Source organism: Centropristis striata, chromosome 21 (assembly GCF_030273125.1).
Source record: "Centropristis striata isolate RG_2023a ecotype Rhode Island chromosome 21, C.striata_1.0, whole genome shotgun sequence".
Taxonomy (NCBI): domain Eukaryota; kingdom Metazoa; phylum Chordata; class Actinopteri; order Perciformes; family Serranidae; genus Centropristis; species Centropristis striata.
This window is the reverse complement of record NC_081537.1, coordinates 14,486,143-14,503,614: the sequence shown is the minus strand read 5'-3', so window position 1 is coordinate 14,503,614 and position 17,472 is coordinate 14,486,143. Positions and strand designations below refer to the sequence as shown.

Below are 17,472 nucleotides of genomic sequence, written 5' to 3'. Positions count from 1 at the left end.
GGAGGGCATCGTGCACAGACTACCTGATATTGAAACTCATATTAAAACAAACAATTTAGAACCATTTCCGCTATGTGTTTTGAATGCAGGAGGAAAATATAGCAACACAAGAGAACATGCAAAACCATTTCACACAGTTTACCCTCTGCAGCCCAATTTCATTAAAGTTTTATCTGATCTCTGATCTAATCAAGGTGATTTGGCTTATACATTATGGCTCTCCACGGGGCACAAAATGCCATGCACTGATAGATTGTGTGTTTCGCCGGTGCATCGCTCTGCTGGTGTAAGCCCTGACAGAAGTGTGCCTCTCACAGGTCATTCGGTGATCTAGCTCCAGGCGATAAGAGCAAGGCCAGCCGGTAATGCTGGGCAGCATGAGGCCTGCTGCAGAGTGCTCAGGCTGCTTGTGCTCGGCTGATGATGCGGACATGGCTCACCAGGGGACTGATCCATGAGCCAAGCTCCTCCCTGGCCCTGGTGAGACACCCTGGGGCCAGAGTGAGAGTGTGGCGGCTCTGTGAATCACCAAATGGCGATAAGGAAGAAACATCTTTAACGTTTAGTCTAGATTAATTATGCGTACGTAATTTCAAACGGTGACATGTTAGTTGTTTTGCTGTTGTATCCCTGCAGTGTTTAGCAAGCTGCACAAACCTGATGGGAGGAGTTGCCCTGGCTCTGGAGCTTTGGTGCTCCATATCAAGGAGTCCGCTCCCTGGAGGGAAGCAGAGAGATGGAGGCAGACTTATAGGTACCTATAGCTTTGATGGTACACAAACAGAATAAATCCTCGGCTGCCCTTTGACCGAGCGGGCCATTACCAGCTCAGCCATGAGACGACTTCAAACTGATGTTTCTAAGGCTGGTGGTTACTGCTAGAAAGACCAATGAACAAAGCCACCAGAATGACTTTTTATCAATTGTCTTTAATATTTTCAGGGTTCCTTTCCCAAATGCTTTCAAGCATTTTCAGTGCAGCTATGGTAAATTTATTAGATACCGACCAATTTATCAGCAATTATCAGCCTATTAAAGACATCAGTACCCATCTGTATCTATTATTTTCCCTTTTGAGGATTGGTTGAATGTGATAAATTGTATGCATAAAAGTCAGCTAAAAAATTCACTATATCGGCGTCCATTACAACTGAATATTTTCATTAATTCCAAAAAGCAAAATTATATCGACCAGACCACAAACGTAATTTGTAAAAAATTTGTAAATTTAATTTTTCTTTTGAAGTATTGTGATTTCATTGATGCCAAGATACATAAAAACATGGAAGAACTAGAATTATTTGAGCAATTTGAAGCCAACTTTCACTTCAATCGCAGTGAATACCGTTATTCTTTGATTATTACAGTACATACAATTCACAATTGTGATCCATTGTTTACACCAAGGCCACTGAGAGGAACGCTGCAAACAGTGACATCAAATAAGGTCTGCCTCTTTGCCAGTTATACCGATTGAAAATAATTTGTTCCTCTATTGAAGGTTTTAAAAGCTGAAGAAATTGAAAGTGTGTTTTCTACAAAGATAACTTTGTTACAATGGATTGATTTTGCACAAAGCAAAAGAGGTCAGGAAAATATTTTGTTCAGTCGGCGAGTAAGTATATAAATAATATGAAAATAAAAATCATTCATGTGTATTTACTTGTAGTTTTCACCTTTTGTTGGATCAAATTGAATCCATAATATTTAAAAAGCATATCTTGCCCTGCAATTAAAACAAGGGTGATAGGATATTTTCTACACCAAACCTTCTCTTTGCATACAAACAACACTATAAATGTTTTTGTTTGGTTTTTTAATCAGATTTGCAAATATCCTTCACACTCTATAAAAGTCAAATTATATTTTCAGCAAAAAGGAAAAAGGGTATTGTATTCAGGACTTGCATTTGGTTGGAAATGCATTACTTTTGTCACTAGTGGAGTGATTTATATGCTTGAAAGCCCCTTTCGCTGAATACCATGTTATTGTTAAAAGCAAGGTGATAACTATTACGTTTGATCCCAGAACAGCCTTAAACTTTTTCTGAAACAAAAGCACACCTTCTCTAGGTAGAAAGTCAATTTTCAAAAGTGAGGTAATAATATAAGTTTTGAAAAGTATTTTTTTTATCAAATAGTAATTGTTCACATATTAATAAGACACACTTTTGTTTTATGTTTAAATAGTATCATAGAATAGATTATATTAATTATTATTAATAAGACAGATCCTAATGATCTAGTGGACACATTTCTAGGCTTCAACCCTCTTACATGAAATGTAAAAAATCAATCAAAATCAAAATTACTTTATTTATCCCCTAGGGGAAATTCAGTTAGTCTGGTAACTCTGGAAGAATGAAACAGCCTGATGGCTCTAGGAGTGAAGGATATTTTGTATCTCTCCGTCCTCACTGAAAAAAATTGTCACATTTACTTTGAAAAAGCTAGGCAAGTTTTTCCACACAGAAAGTGTTTGTAATCTTTACTCTTTTTCTAAGTAATATTTATTAAATAGATCCACTTGTTTTTTTATTTTAAATAAAAATACACAAGTAAATTGCAGATTCACTGATGTCCCTCAATTACATTTTACTTGGAAATATCAACTAATTAAGCCAATGAACTGGTTTAGTGAATATTACTTGGAACGAATGATTCAATTTACATACAAAACTGAGGACAATAACAAACAATCACTAAGTAATGCACTACATGAAAAATTGCTATTTTAAAGTAAAAGCACTGAATTTGTATTTCTTTGTAGAATTTATATAGATGATTGAAATAATAATTACAGGGCCAAAGAGAGAGGAGCCGTCCACTGCTGTTTTTTTGGTCCATAAAGGTTTTGTGTAGCTTTGTGTAGGATGATCCGGGTATTTCAAGATGGCCTGGAACATGTCGACAGGTCATCTCTCCACCACCTCCTCCAGTGTGTCCAACCTGGCTCCAACCACAGAACCAGCTCTTTAGACCAGTCTGTCCAACCGCCTTGCATCTCTGTGTCTGATGCTGCCTCCCCAGCAGACTGCAGCATTAAACAACACACTTGCTACCACAGACTGACAAGTGCGTTGCTGACAAGCCTGATTGTTTATTGTTGTGATTATTGAGTACTCACTTTGACATTGTGAAGTCAAAGGTCAAAGCTCGATACAGTATTGAAGTGCGTCTACAATATACACGTTTCATGCTATGCCACTGTAGCCAAGCACTTTAGTGTAAACATGCCATCTGGCATGCTATTAGACGATGAACTATTCATCAGTTACAAATGCAAATTATAGCACCTGACATGTTAAGCATGAATATAATTACTATACTGTGATAAAAGATGGACACTGAGGACATGTAAGTCTAGTATTGCTCATGCAAAGTAGTCACAACCCTGAACTCATTATATATTTTTCTGCATTATTAGCGATTTAGTTTTTCTAGACACCACTAATGAAATAGATCAATATATTGACTTACTTCATAGGCAACAAAAAAAATGTGCAGAATAAAACTACAATGTTGGATTTAGTCTGAATTTACACTCATAATGCTCTATACCTCAAAGCAATATATGTATTCATTATAAAAACAGAGCCAAAAGGCAAAGCTTTCATCGGCAGAAATTTTACACAAATTTTTTCCTTTTGCACACAAAAAAACGTTGGTGCAATAAAGCAAACTATTTAAAGTGAGCAGTAAAAATGTTTTTTTCATGGAAATATGTAACAAAGTATGCAATAAATCATGTTGAGTGAGAGCAGGTGAGAGGGGGGAATAGTTTCTCCTGTGATTGTAATATAAGGTTATATAAAAAGTGGAGGGGTCGAATACTGCCAAAAGTGTTGCTACTGTATTGTCAAATATCACTTGAACAGTTTCCTGTTTCCTGACAGCGCAATTTCAATAATGGTGGGCTTTCAATATGATGTGTTCTTCTGCAGAGTGCTGAGAGATTGAGACACGACAAACCAGTTTGTGTGGGCGACCTAGCTCGCCTCCGTGTGTTAGCTTCATCTTCACAAAGGGGCAGTCCGGTGAAATAGATGTTTCAGTCGTTGAAGACCAGAAAAAGCAGACTTTTTAAATTATTTGATTGCGAATGCTTTAACAAGTATATGTAATGTTATCGAATGATCTTATTTTAAAAACACATCGACAGAGAACTTAAAAATTGCCACATTTTCTACATTGCACCGCCCAACCTGTCATATTCCGAAACACGCGGGATTATGTAAACACACGCACCCTACCACTCGTCACGGATATGACGTCAACGCGCTCCAATTCAAACTTCAGGAAACGAAAGCGTTTGGTTAGAAAACGGTCTTGTTGTTACAAACGGATTACTTACTGGGGATTTCTTCGCTTAGCTTTACATGTAAGTGTAAAATATGTTGTGTTTAAATGTTACAGTAGCCTTTGCTTTTATTGTTTGGCTACAAACTACACATTAATTAATGCCATGTCACGTTAGTTTATAGAAAGCTTTCAACTGAGTGCAGGTGTGCAGATGTTTCAGGTTCAAGAAGTGTCCGTTTTAATGCTCAAATATTTAGTAAGTGTTTATTTTGAATTTAAATTGAATAGCCTAAAACATAAAGTACTGTAAATGCTAAAAAATAAAAATTTGGTGATATGAGGGACAAATATGTTTAATTTTCTCTCAATTTACACTGGTAATCTGTAAACGTATTGCCTTATAAAATATTAAAGCGCTTCTGTATCCCAGCATATATAGTTGATTTGGGATTTTCCATAAAGTGTTTTTATCCTTCCGTTCAGTTTAATTTCCTATTCACCAAATTATTTAAATCCGTATAATTCTATATATCTGGTGAATTTTGCATTAGAATAAACAACAACAACAAAATGATCAGTTTCTGGTTCCCCCTTAGAATTAATCAGCACCGAACAAAGCAGCCATGACATCTAAAGGTGCCAAAGAGACCATCGTCACCAGGTTGGGTTTCAAGTCGAGCAGCTCTGCCTCCAAGGCTGAGGCGGAGCTGGAGAAAGTCAGAAAGGAGAACTCTCACCTCAGGAAAAAGATTGATGAACTGGCCAAACGACACATCAAACCACCTGACTCAGACAAAAGCAAGCTGCTGGAGGTAAGGGTTTATTTTGAAGTTGTATTGAGGGATTTAATTCCAAGATTCCATGCATTTATGCCTGTCTTTTGCCTGTTTTATTTATTGTTTTTTATGTTGATTATTTCAGAGGATTCTTTCTCTTGAGACGCTGCGAGAGAGAAACAATCAGCAGTTGCTCGTTAAAGAGCAGGAGCTAGAAACAATGAGACAGCAGCTGTCAGCCAGAGGAGGAGAGGTATGTACACCTGACACATGTCTGCAGAACTATACGGTTACAAAAAAAATCACATTTATAGCAGACCCGTCCATCCATCTGGACGTCCTACGCCAAAATGCACACACAGAAAGACAGATTTGGACTTGCTGAGGCAACAGTTTTCTTTCCAGGTGGAGGAGATATACCTACAGCTGTGTCTTTGAGAGTGCTCCTCAACTTGTGAAGATTTGTTGCACTTTGGGCACTGTATTGGTGGCATATGTATTGCTGGCAGCAGACAACTGTCAGGAAGAGTGGAAAAAAATCATACTTGAATCCCACTGAGCTGCCATAAAAAAAACAGTCGGGGAGGGGGGAAATAGCTTCTATCCCATTTTGACAGCAGCTCAGCTAAGTGACGTTTAGACAGCCAGAAGAAAACTTCATGCTCACACATGGTGTGTATGCTGTTCACTTGATATTTATAAAACCAACTATCTTTCACTGTTGTGGATATGTGTTTATGACGCTGCTGGAGAAACCGATGCTTTCTATTTGGGGTTGTTGCTTATCCTTCTGAAATCTCTTTTTCTATCATTGGGGAACTTGTTTTTTTTTTTTTTTTTGGGCCAGGAAAAACTTTGACCTGCTGGCAAATAAAATGGTAAATCAAATACATAATTTATTTTCCCAGACATTGCGAATGTGTCATGTGATTTAATCACACTTGCCTCGTCCTAATTAACTTTTAACAACAAAAGTGCTAAAACCAGAGCAGCTCAGACGGTAATTCCAGCAGCCTGCCAGCCATTTATTGTCATCTGTGTGAAGTGGATAATTGCTTGCTTGCCTTTGAATAAACAAAGGTTTAAAAACATAATCAGATGACAAGATTGTTGTGGAGGTGGTCAAGATGTTGTTTGTTCATATTTTTGTGTATTTTAGGTGGTAGCGTCACTGCAGGCCCAGCTGGAGATAAGGAGGAAGGAGACGGAGCAGAAAGATACGTTGCTCCAGGATTTGTCACAAGAAACGGGGAACCTGAAAAACCAGCTGGCCACTCTTTCTGCCCGGTGCCAGTCCCTGGAAACACAGGTGGTGGTAGGTTGACCAATTTATAGTCTGTCACAGTAACTACTCTTGTTAGGCGATATAAATTATCCCAGAAAGAATTGTGATGAACAGCATTAAGACCATTTTAAGACCATTCTGTGCCTTCAAAATGACAATTTAATAGCATAATAATACAAGTACACCCTTTCAAGAGCGATGCATTTTTAAAACAGATTCAGAGATTTCTACGGCATGTGCAGGGATGCTCTCTTGGCATGGGGATGGCTCTTTTGCATAAATGTGCTCTCTTCTCTCATTGGGCATTGTGTGAAGGAGCTGCCGGAGCCCCGCCCACAAAATATCTGACACACAGAGCCAGCGAAAAGTGTCTCAGTATGTTTATTTGGCTTATGTGCTCTGCAAAAAGTCTTATCGGTAGGGAAACCCTGCTATTTATGGTATCATCATCTTAAATCCAACCTGCTCGCCAGCAGGAAGGAACAGGGGTAGTATTAATCTAAAAAATGCTGTTTATTTAATATTGTTTAGTTTTGGTTGTTTTTGGCCACACACTAAATAAGCACAATTGCAGAAACTAGAAGATGTCACCTTTCAAATGTAGACTTATGCATATATGTTGGCCTTACAGGTTTTCTGTTATAAGCTTTGGCTTCATTTCTTCTTCTTTTTTGTTTAATCCCAACCCTTCTGCTGCCCCTAAACCCACCCAGAAAGGTTGGTTTTTAGAGGTTAATGTTCAAACTGATACATTTTTATTTTGTATTATAATGTTGGTGACAGTATGTGAACAAACATCCATGCACAACCCAGATTCCAAAACAGTTAAGACACTGTAAAATATGTAATAAAAACAGAATACAATGACTTGCAGTCTACATTCAACTGAATATAATATAAAGTAAAGATATCTAATGCCCAAACTGGGATCTTGTTTTTTGCAGCTTTAAACACTCATTATGCATCCCAACTTTTTAGCAACCAGGGTTGTTAACACACTGTTGGTATTTTGCGATACATAGACATGACCTCAAGTTGGGTTTTTTTGTTGCTGACCTCGATAAATCAAAAACGTAATTATTGTGACAGACCAACAAATCACCTCAGATACCTGTCTAGATATTCTCATTAGTTAGAAAAATTGACACTCTCTTCCATTAAAATGTGTCTCCTTTTCCACATAACCAAGTCTCGTATTGGGAATGTGTACCCTTTTAATAAGGTAGTTTGATTTAAAATGTGTCTGACTACCTCCTTTTGCTGGCAAAGGTCATGAAAAGTGTTAATGGTATCCTTGTGTTGATAATTAAAGTGCATATTCAAAATCTTTAGCTATTGATGACCAGCTTTAGAATATTATGAATACCGTAGTTCAGACAGTTGGCGACAAAATGTGAAGACATAGTATCAGAACTGTTTCATTATAATACATTTTGACAAATGAAATTCCATTTTAATGGATAAATGACCCCAGCAACAATAGAGTCTGACTGACAGAAATCTGGTTTAAATGAGCAAGTAAATGTGTAAATGTGTCAAAAGTGGTGTGGCATTATCCTCTGGTCAGGTTTTTTAAATAATCATGGCATCTGTTTTGAACAAAAAATGTTTTTTTACTGCATGAAAGGATACTTGTTTGGTAATGCAGATGTAGTTGTTTCTCTGTCCACTGGGGGGCACTGTGTGATCTCAGATTGTGTTTCTCAGTTGCTGACATTTCCTTCCCTCTGGAGAATTTTGTAATTAGAGCTTAAGGGAACAAGTAACACACAGCACAAAATGAAACATTGTCAAAGTTAATACACAGACTATTCTGTGGTACTCTGTTTCAGCCATCAATAACACATAACACACACGTTGTCTCTAGGCTTGCTCATTAATATACCCATGGTTAGCACTCCCTCAAAATTGTCAAGTCCCCTGCCGTATCAAAAAGCAACACCGATTCCTGGTCGGCCCTTTGATGCTCTGAGCACAGCAGGCCCTCACTTCAGTCTTACAGAGCGGTCATCAGGATTCTCCTTGGCTTCTTGAGAAGCAAAGGGGGTAAAATCACAGGTAATTCAGGGGTTCGGATGGCTGAGACTCAGATCTCAAACCTAGGTTAGCAAAATGTCTGGGAATATTCAAACTGGAATCTTTAAATGGAGATTTATGAATTGTTTTCTCAGATGAAGACATACTTAATGTAGAAACTTCAGCTGCTGCACCTTATTAAAAGCTCTTATTATTATTGTCTTTAAACTGAGAAGCCAATTCATTACTGATGTTAATAATGAAACGGTGTTTCCAAGAAATGTAGTCCCATAGTTGCTGTAAGAGGCTGTTATGAAAGAAAAGAGGAGATATCTTGCATTTCTTCTTGTTTTCATTCCATATAAAGGTCACTAGAATGCGGGAAATACTGTCTTTGAATCTAAATGTTCTCATATTGTTTGCATAACTTCTGCTTTGGTTTTCAAGTGACTACTTTTAGACTCCAAGGTTAAAGTATTAAAATACAGAGTATATTTACAAATGGATACAAATATTTGGTACTTTTGATTTCAGGTTCTTTCAGGTCCCACTGCGAGTGGATCTCCTTTATCTGTGTCTTTATTTGTAACATTCCAGGAAATTAGCTTAGCTCCTTTCGCCTTACAAGAAATAATCTGACCAGCAGACCCTGGCCCCACCTGTCCCTGGTTCTTCCCTGGATTCACAAAGGCTCAGCTCAGCTTATTGGGTGTACGTTTAAATCCATCAGGAAAAAGTTGACAAGCTAATGATACTTCGTCTGGGAGTGTGAGAGGGAACAGTGATGATCGCTTAGAGCCCTACTGTTGTTGAAGGGTTTGCTTGAGGTTAAGATCTGAGTGGGATCAGACATGCAGACCTCGGGGACGGGGTGAGAGAATTATGAGACAAGTCTTCCAGGAATTGATGTCGAGGGAATGGCCCGAGGTCTGGTGCCATGGGTCTCGTGGCTGAATCTCTGAAAAAAAATAGTGCATGGATTGGTTACTGCATTATTAAAAATGAAGATGAATAATTTAAACCAGTCAGCCTATGACTGTTTTTCAACCTGTGGCACCCCTAAGGTTTGTAGTGTCTGTTGAGATTTTGCTCAGAACTGATGGCAAACGATGCCCATTATAACAACATCAAGACATACTATTTCAAAAGCAGTCAGGGGGCCAGCATTTTCTTTTAGAACAAGTTGATTTGTTGTGGATTGTTGTCAAACAAGTTTTGAATTGTGTTGTGGATAAATAGAGTGAAAGCTCTCTTTTGCTCTGTCTCTAATCGTTCTTGACTTTTAAAGGCACCTCCACCACAGCACTATAGAATACTTTAATAGCTAACAAAAAAAGACTCAGTGACAGACAACAATGCACTCAGTTTTGATTTAACAAAACTTGCTAATTTATGCCAATCCAAATGAAATCTAGTCTGCTTAATTTAGTAACCAATGTAACTGAAATGACCTGTGCATTCCAATGTCCATACGACCAAAGATTTAGTTTGTCCAAAAGTACCAGGATGTCCTATTACATCCAGTTGCAATTTGCAGTATGCAAGTGTGCATTTCTGTCTATTCTTACCCATAATTACGGTGGCCCTGGGAGCTCAAAGCACTGCAACTTAAGAAAACACATGCAATACACAAAAAAACAAGCAAATTAGCCGGATATCTGCAATAGGCTAATATTTGAATCATGCGATCACAATGTTAAAATAAATCAAATACCCTGATGGAAAGAGAACTTAAATACCGATGTGAGTCAAAATCCGGATCAACAACAAGCTTCATCAGACGTGTGCATCACTTTTAGTGTCCTCCAGAAATGACAACAGGTGTTCTTTGCAGCTCTTTTTCATAATGTGTTGTGTTGTCGTGGTCCTTGCAGCGCATTTTCCACCTGTAAATGTCTGTTTTGTTTTTTTACTGATGAACTGATCAGATATTGGTTATTGATTGGTTTGTCAAATTGATGAAGATGTTTTCTTAATTTGCTTTTGTTTTGGTTATTTGCATGTGTTTTCTTTAGTTGCAGTGCTGTGAGCTCTCAGGGCCACAGTACATAATTCTCTGCACAGCATACATATGTAAGCCAGTGGGTCAAAGTTCAAGTCACCATCTATGTCTCAACTGTATGCATAGTGCATGCAACAGTACATACTGTGTGTGGACAGCTGGAGCACATATTAAAAGTAAAAGAGAGTAGACTGGAACCCTTCAAAGTTTTGTGACAGTGAGCTCAAATCTAAGTGCTGATGCCAATATGTGTTTTTCTCTCGACAGAATGGACAGGTACCTCCTGCAGACTTGGCTTTGGTACAAGATCAACTGAGAGATGTGAGTCCAGTCAATGATTTACTGTGTGTTTGTGAGTGCCTGTTTGTAATTTAAGTATGTACTTTCTCACTATTGAAAAATGCTTTTGTACCATAGCTTTACAACTGAAATATCTCGCCCATCGGCCATATATTTGAAGTATTTCTTTCCATTATTCGGTTCAGGGCCAGGGGAATGAAATGATTCTCTGGAGTTCATCACTCAGTGTCTAGAACCCACTTTTATGTCAATATCAATAGGAATCAACAAACGACTCTGTGCATTACGTTAGAAGAGTAGAAGAAAACACTTCGAATATTTTGTGGCACTTGAGGTACTTTTTTCGCCCACCTGTTTTTATGCATATTTTCAATTGGCGAATAAAAAGATTTCATACGTTTCTTGGGTTTTGGGGTTGTTGTTTTTTGTTGAAATCTTTGAAATACACTTCAAATTTGTGAAACATTTCAATGAATACCTGGCATTAGTAGTGTTGATGAAAAACCTCAAACCCAGGCCCTGGCTCTGTCCTTGAATGAGGTCTAATACACAGTATATACAGGTGCATCTCAATAAATTAGAATATCATGGAAAAGTCCATTTCCAGGAGTTCAAGTCAAATAGCTCCAACCAAGTATTGAGTCACATAGATGGACATACTTTTCAGAGGCCAACATTTCCATATTAAACATACTTTTTAAAATTGTTTTTTTGTAATATTAAAAAAATTGAGACACTGAATTTTAGGTCTTCATTAAATGTAAGCCATAATCATTATAATTAGAAGAAATTAAATGAATTAAGGCATGAAATGTTTCATTCTGTGTCAAATGGATCTATATAATGTGTTATTTCCACATTTTGAATTGAATTACTGACATAAATGAACTTTTCTATCATATTCTAATTTATTGAGATGCTCCTGTAGTATATCAGTATCAGCTATGTGCATCTCACCAACAGGCTCTTGAGAAGAACCAGCAGTGGCTGACATACGACCAGCAGAGAGAGGTCTACGTCCAGTCTGTCCTTGCTCGCACACAGGAGCTGGAGCAGCAGCTGGCTCAGGCAAAGCAGCAATCCAAACAAGAGGCCACTTCAGAGGGGGAAAAATGTAGGAGAAATTGAATTAGCTCATTTTCACATCATCAGCTTATTCACTACAAAAGTACATGAAAAGTAATTAAAATGAACATAAGAGACAGTTTTGTTCTCTGATACATACAGTAAGGAACATAATAAGGGGATATTAAGTCCTTTGTTTTGGATATCCTTGAATTGAAAATATGAGCAACAACAGCAGCATGGGTCTGTTTTTTTACAGTGAGTTTAATGCTAGTAACTTCTATAAATCCTTCGCATTGACAAGGCTTAATACCAAAAATGACGTATTTTTATTGCAATGAAAATCTTAGTTTAGCTTCTTGGCTTACACGTCTTACCTCCTGCCAACCCAGCAGGCCCAGAAAAGGACAATCAGCTGAAGAGCCACTATGACCAGTTGCTGTTGGGGGTACAGAAAGACCTGGAGAGGCAAAAAGATGAGGTCACCAGAAGCCAACGGGAGCTTAATGTGCAGAGGGAACAGGTAAATTCTATAGGATGTTATTCTCTGTTTAATTTCTTCTCCAGGTCCAAGGATTCCTGTTTTGTATGTGCTGCTCACATTCCCTTCAACAAACTATATGGAAATTAATTGACAATCAGTCCAACATTCAGAAGTTTGAGTTTAATCTGCACGCAGCTGCACAAACTTCATTTAAATTTCTACATTCCTTTCATTCAGGCATTTTTAGATTTAAACTGGTTGCACTTTTTGTTAATTAAAGAGTAGACAAAATGGTATACAGCTTTCTGAAATGTGCGTCTCTGCAGACCGTGAAAGCTCAGGCGGAGCTGCAGTCTCAGAAGGAGCAGGTCACCAGGCTCCAGGAGGAGATGTCGACACTGCAGAGGAGGTACGATGACAAGTGCAGCGATCTGACGACCTTCTTGAGAAAGTACGAAGAGAGGAGCAAAGAGGCCGAGGACGCCAAGATGCAGCTGCAGGCAGAGCGACATGGCAGCAGGTAAAGCAAGTCTAACTGGTGCAAAAAAACTACATATAGGAAGAATAATTCAGCAATTTACCACCCTTGTATCAATTTTACTTTCTTAAATTCTCAGTTGGTCCAAAAATCATGCCAAAAAATAGTGAAATGTTTTACTAATCTTGAATGCTCGGCTGGTGAACACAGAACCTGATTTAATATTTATGTGGATTACATAAACATTGCATCCAGACATGCAGCGTGTGAAGAGAGAAAAGCATTGTCTGAGCGGTCAGACAGGATGAGAATGGAACTGGAGAACATGGAAATCAGATTGGAGGAAGAGAGGAAGAGATCTGCTGAACTTCTACAGCAGGTAATCTTCACAATCACTGTTAAAAGATATGTGAGGATATTAAAATAAAACCTCATCACAGGTTTATTTGAATGGAAAGGGGATTCAAATACAGCATGATGTGTTTTACTGGTTATTTGGCCTTCACAGGTAAATATGCTGCAGAAATCTCTTCTGAGCCAAAATGAAGAAGAGAGGAGAATCTCAGCACTGGAGCAACAGGTAACTAAATGTGTTTACAGAAAATTGGCAGTTTCAGTTCACACAAGCAAAAATCTGTTTAAGTTAGTGGAAAATGATGAGGTCGACAATTACTGATTACACTATAGAACGCCCAGTTATGAGTGGAAAATCCATCTGCTCAGCCCCATTATGTTACACTTATAGAGTTGTAACTATTTTGTGTGACCACCATTTTTTAAATAGTTGTGAAATCTATAATGATCCCACTTGTGCAATTCAAGTACAATGAGTTCTTGGCTCCGTCTCCTCCTCATATATTTCTACCCCAACCCCCCCTCAGATCCAGCTCTCTGCCAAGGACTTTGAGAATGAAAAGATTGATCGTCAGAGCATGCAGCACCAGTTACATAAGGTGCTGAAGGAGCTCCGCAAGGCCCGGGATCAGATTACCAAACTGGAGTCTGCTGTAAGTGTTACTGGACATAAGAACCACATTCATGTTATTTCTTACAGAGATACAACTTCATTCTATTAAGTCAGTTAGAAAAGTTTGTCAAAGATTTTACTAGAATTTTCAAAGTGAAATGCTCCTATTTATCTGTGCTTATGGAAGTTGAATATACTTTTCGGGGTTTCTGTAGGGTATTAAAAGGTAGTAAGTGAATCTAGCCAAAAATAGGATCATTAAAAAGTATAAAATAGTAATAAACGTCATCTGATGAGGTATTACATTTAGGTAGGTATAACCAACTAAGTGCCAGCAGCCGCAGCCTCCAAAAAACCGCAATGGGAGCCACAGACGGCAAACTCTGTGCTCTAAACCTCGCAAGAACCGATCTGTGGTTGTAATTAGTTGCAAGTTGCCTCTTTAAATCATGATGGAATTTGTTACTTCTTTACTCGTCACTTTACTTTTGACTTTTTACACAATTCCTTTCATTAAACCTTTCTGTTTTTTTACTTTTTTAAACCTTTGTCATTTTGTGCCCATTTATTGTGAAAGAATGAGGTGAATGAATTGGTTTGTGCTCTCCCTACACATAACAATGAAATAACATTTTGTCTTGAGTTAGGGTTGAATAGCAAATAATTGTGTATAGGTCAATGCTGCTATTAAAGCAAAAAGTATTGGTGCATCCCGGTGGCTCACACTGGTAGAGCGCTTATCTATCTGTCTCTATCTAATAAAAGCAGTAAAATGCCAAAAAAAATAATCTTTAAAAAAAAAAAAAAAAGCAAAAAGTATCAAGTTACTGTGATTAAGGTGAATTATGAGCATTACTACACTAACTTACTCAGAAAAGTTTAAAAACATTTTTTTACAGTAATCAGTTACTTTAAAATAAGTTACCCCCAACACTGAAGTTAAAAAGGTTGCCACTACAGTTGCAGATCAATGTCGTTATAGTATTAAAAAATAAAGTGAAGGTATTAAAAGGTATTGAATTCAACTGAAGTATTTCTGTATATACCCTGTTTTTGTGTATGTATTCCGAAGCATGAGCTAAATGAATGTAATGTTTTGTGTTTCAGAAACAGTCAAACTCCCGTTTCTCAGAGCCCAGCTCCTACAACAATTTCGAGCGTCTTTCTATCAGCGACTCTCCTGGTCCTACATCTCCCTCTAAAGTCACCAGCCTTCTCGATGAGAGTTTCCTGGAGTGCCCCAGGTGTCGGGCCCATTACCCCACCAGCCGCCACAGAGAGCTCCTGGCTCACATCGACTACTGCTTAGCTTGAGCTAGAAGAGAGTCCAGATCGCTCGTTCCCAGCCTGGGCATCAGGACGACTCTCCGCCCAAGGGGGTAACAAAATAGTTAATCTGCCATATATACAACTAAAGCAGTTGTTTTACCTTTACCTACCCAGGCATCTTAACTGGTTTTTTATATAAAAAGGAAAAAATATCTTTGGTTAAAGGAATACTTCACCATTTACTCACCTTGTGTTCCCTTGAATACTTGGAGAAAACAACATGTTTTTCTTGCATCCCTCCATGTTAACAAAGGTTAACAAAGAATACGAAAATAGAGTATAGGACTGAATAAATAAATGAACCTCAAAAAATAAGTTGTCCTCGAGTTTAATAAGCGGATATTTGTAAATAGTTTTGCTGTACAAGCACCTCACATGTGCTTCAATTCATCAAGGATTTCTATTTTTCTGATGCCTTTGTGCTGAACAAAGAATCTGAAATTTAAAAACATTTTCTTTAAGAATTTCAGGCAATACAGGGTGACTTATTAATGTATTCCTTTAACCAAACCAAATAGACCTGCAGTCTTTGTATTATGTGCTTCCTTTTTAAAAGGTTGCAAACCACTTCATATGTTCATAACATCCATTCAGGAAACTCAATCCCTGCGGCGTAATTAAACCCTAGATTTTCATCATACACTGATTCCACAAACACAGCACTCCTCTGAGCAATAAAGGTGAGTAAACATTTTCAAACTCATCTGGAAGGCTGTTTACATGGTTGCCAAAGTGGCCTGAGACTTAATGCAAGATAATTAGTTTGAAATTCTGCTGTTGTGAACACTGGATACAAAATTCTGATAATAAACAGTACTGGGACATCGATGTGTCCCAAGCATGATAGTGTGTGTGTGTGCAGTTCCCATAAATACGGTTTATCTTTTTGTCTTCGCTTTAAGAGATATTGAAATGCTTCTTATGCGTCCAAGTTTATTAAGATACAAGCAGCTGGAATACATTAGTTATTCAGCCAAATTTTGTAGTTTAAAAAAAAATAAAAATGTGGATAAAGGGACACTCCTAAAATGCTGCATAATCCACCTTTAAACTATTTAAAAGTCTGCTTCAGTATCTTTTTGCCCTTAAAATACAATCAGGCCAAAGATGAATCTGATCATATTCCTTTCATGCGTTTATTTCTGGGTTTGTTGTTTGTTTCAGTTTTTCTTCTTAAGAAGCTCTTAGTGATTTCCATGTGTATTTGCTGAAATTATTTATTTGTGGGTTGTTTTTATAAGTGAGCTAATGAAGGCTTTTATTTTCTTTCAGTAAATGTAAGATGAGATAATTATGTATAATATTCTGTGTTTTTGGTATCATCGTGGGATGTCCCTCATTGTATTGTATAAAAGTTTACAAACCTGCCTCATACAGTATGTTCCATTGATAAACCAGCTGTAAACACACAGCTGTATCGCTCCTATTTTCAGTAATCAATATCTTTGGTGTTTGGGGGTAAAATTTTCCTCAGCTGGTGTAAAATTAAATTATATTTGTATCATTGTTCTGAGGAAAGACAAGTTACCCCTAAGTGGCAATGATTGTTTGACAGTATTGGGGACAACATTATAGGGAAAATGTCTATTTAAGCTTTTTTGGATTCATATGCTCTGCCATGTGTGGCCTATTAAGTTCCTAGTTCCATTATAAAGTGCGGCAGTGCTTTTCTGTCATGTTGCAGATAGAAGAACCTCACTGCTCCATGTGACTGTAACCATGACCGACATCCTTCTCCAGCCTTAACGACATAGTTTGATTTGCTTGTACTGTGTCAGGTTTTCGGTGTTTTCTTCCTTGTACAGGTGGAGCTCATTTCCACTTCCACCTTGACTTTTCAAGCCTTCTCCTGGAATGAGATTGCATGAGTTAATTCCTTGTACTAAACTATTTAAGGCAGGGATTAGTAAAAGGTCCTCTGTGTAGGGGAAAGGGGGTTAAGTTGACTTTATTCCTGCCACCTTGCTAATGTAACTAGGTGGACTGAGGACATTGCTTTACTGTCATTTTTTAAGGCATTTTTAAAATTCTAATTATGTGCTCCAAAGTTGTTTTGCCATGAACTGTACTGTACAAAAGTGTGCAATAAAGACATAAATCTCCCTCCGACACAACTGTCCTTTGTGTACTTTCACAGTCAAATGAGTGTATTTCAGTGCAGTTAGTCTTTTTGTAGTAACCTTTTCGTGGTTCTTACACTGGGACTAAAAGTCACAGCATTAAACATAATTTGTACAGTATTTTTAAACAAAAGGGAATGTTGGGGAGATAAGGGAGGATGACTTTCAGCATTAAAGCAATTACCAATTCTGACTTCCAGTCATTTCATGTGACTTTGGAGTCATCAGATTTTTACCCCATCATATATCACCATATTACTAATGTACTTATTGTCAGCATGCTGCTATATGGTGACCAAAATATTACTTATGCTATTATTTACAAGTCTTTGCACTTGTTGTTACTTGT

The 17,472-nt window shown here is 37.7% G+C and overlaps 1 protein-coding gene across 1 annotated transcript in view; it reads left to right on the top strand.

Annotated features, from left to right (window-relative positions):
- Window positions 1-4,289: 4,289 nt before the first annotated feature.
- The window catches only part of pde6c (phosphodiesterase 6C, cGMP-specific, cone, alpha prime), a 37,207-nt gene continuing 24,024 nt past the window's right edge, over window positions 4,290-17,472 (top strand). Inside the window, exons 1-10 of the mRNA XM_059324485.1 lie at window positions 4,290-4,380; window positions 4,898-5,113; window positions 5,223-5,330; window positions 6,237-6,392; window positions 10,648-10,701; window positions 11,644-11,794; window positions 12,141-12,268; window positions 12,556-12,749; window positions 12,963-13,086; window positions 13,216-13,287. Coding sequence (XP_059180468.1) covers window positions 4,925-5,113; window positions 5,223-5,330; window positions 6,237-6,392; window positions 10,648-10,701; window positions 11,644-11,794; window positions 12,141-12,268; window positions 12,556-12,749; window positions 12,963-13,086; window positions 13,216-13,287 — 1,176 coding nt within the window. The 5' untranslated portion in view covers window positions 4,290-4,380; window positions 4,898-4,924. The remainder of the gene's footprint in view (window positions 4,381-4,897; window positions 5,114-5,222; window positions 5,331-6,236; window positions 6,393-10,647; window positions 10,702-11,643; window positions 11,795-12,140; window positions 12,269-12,555; window positions 12,750-12,962; window positions 13,087-13,215; window positions 13,288-17,472) is intronic.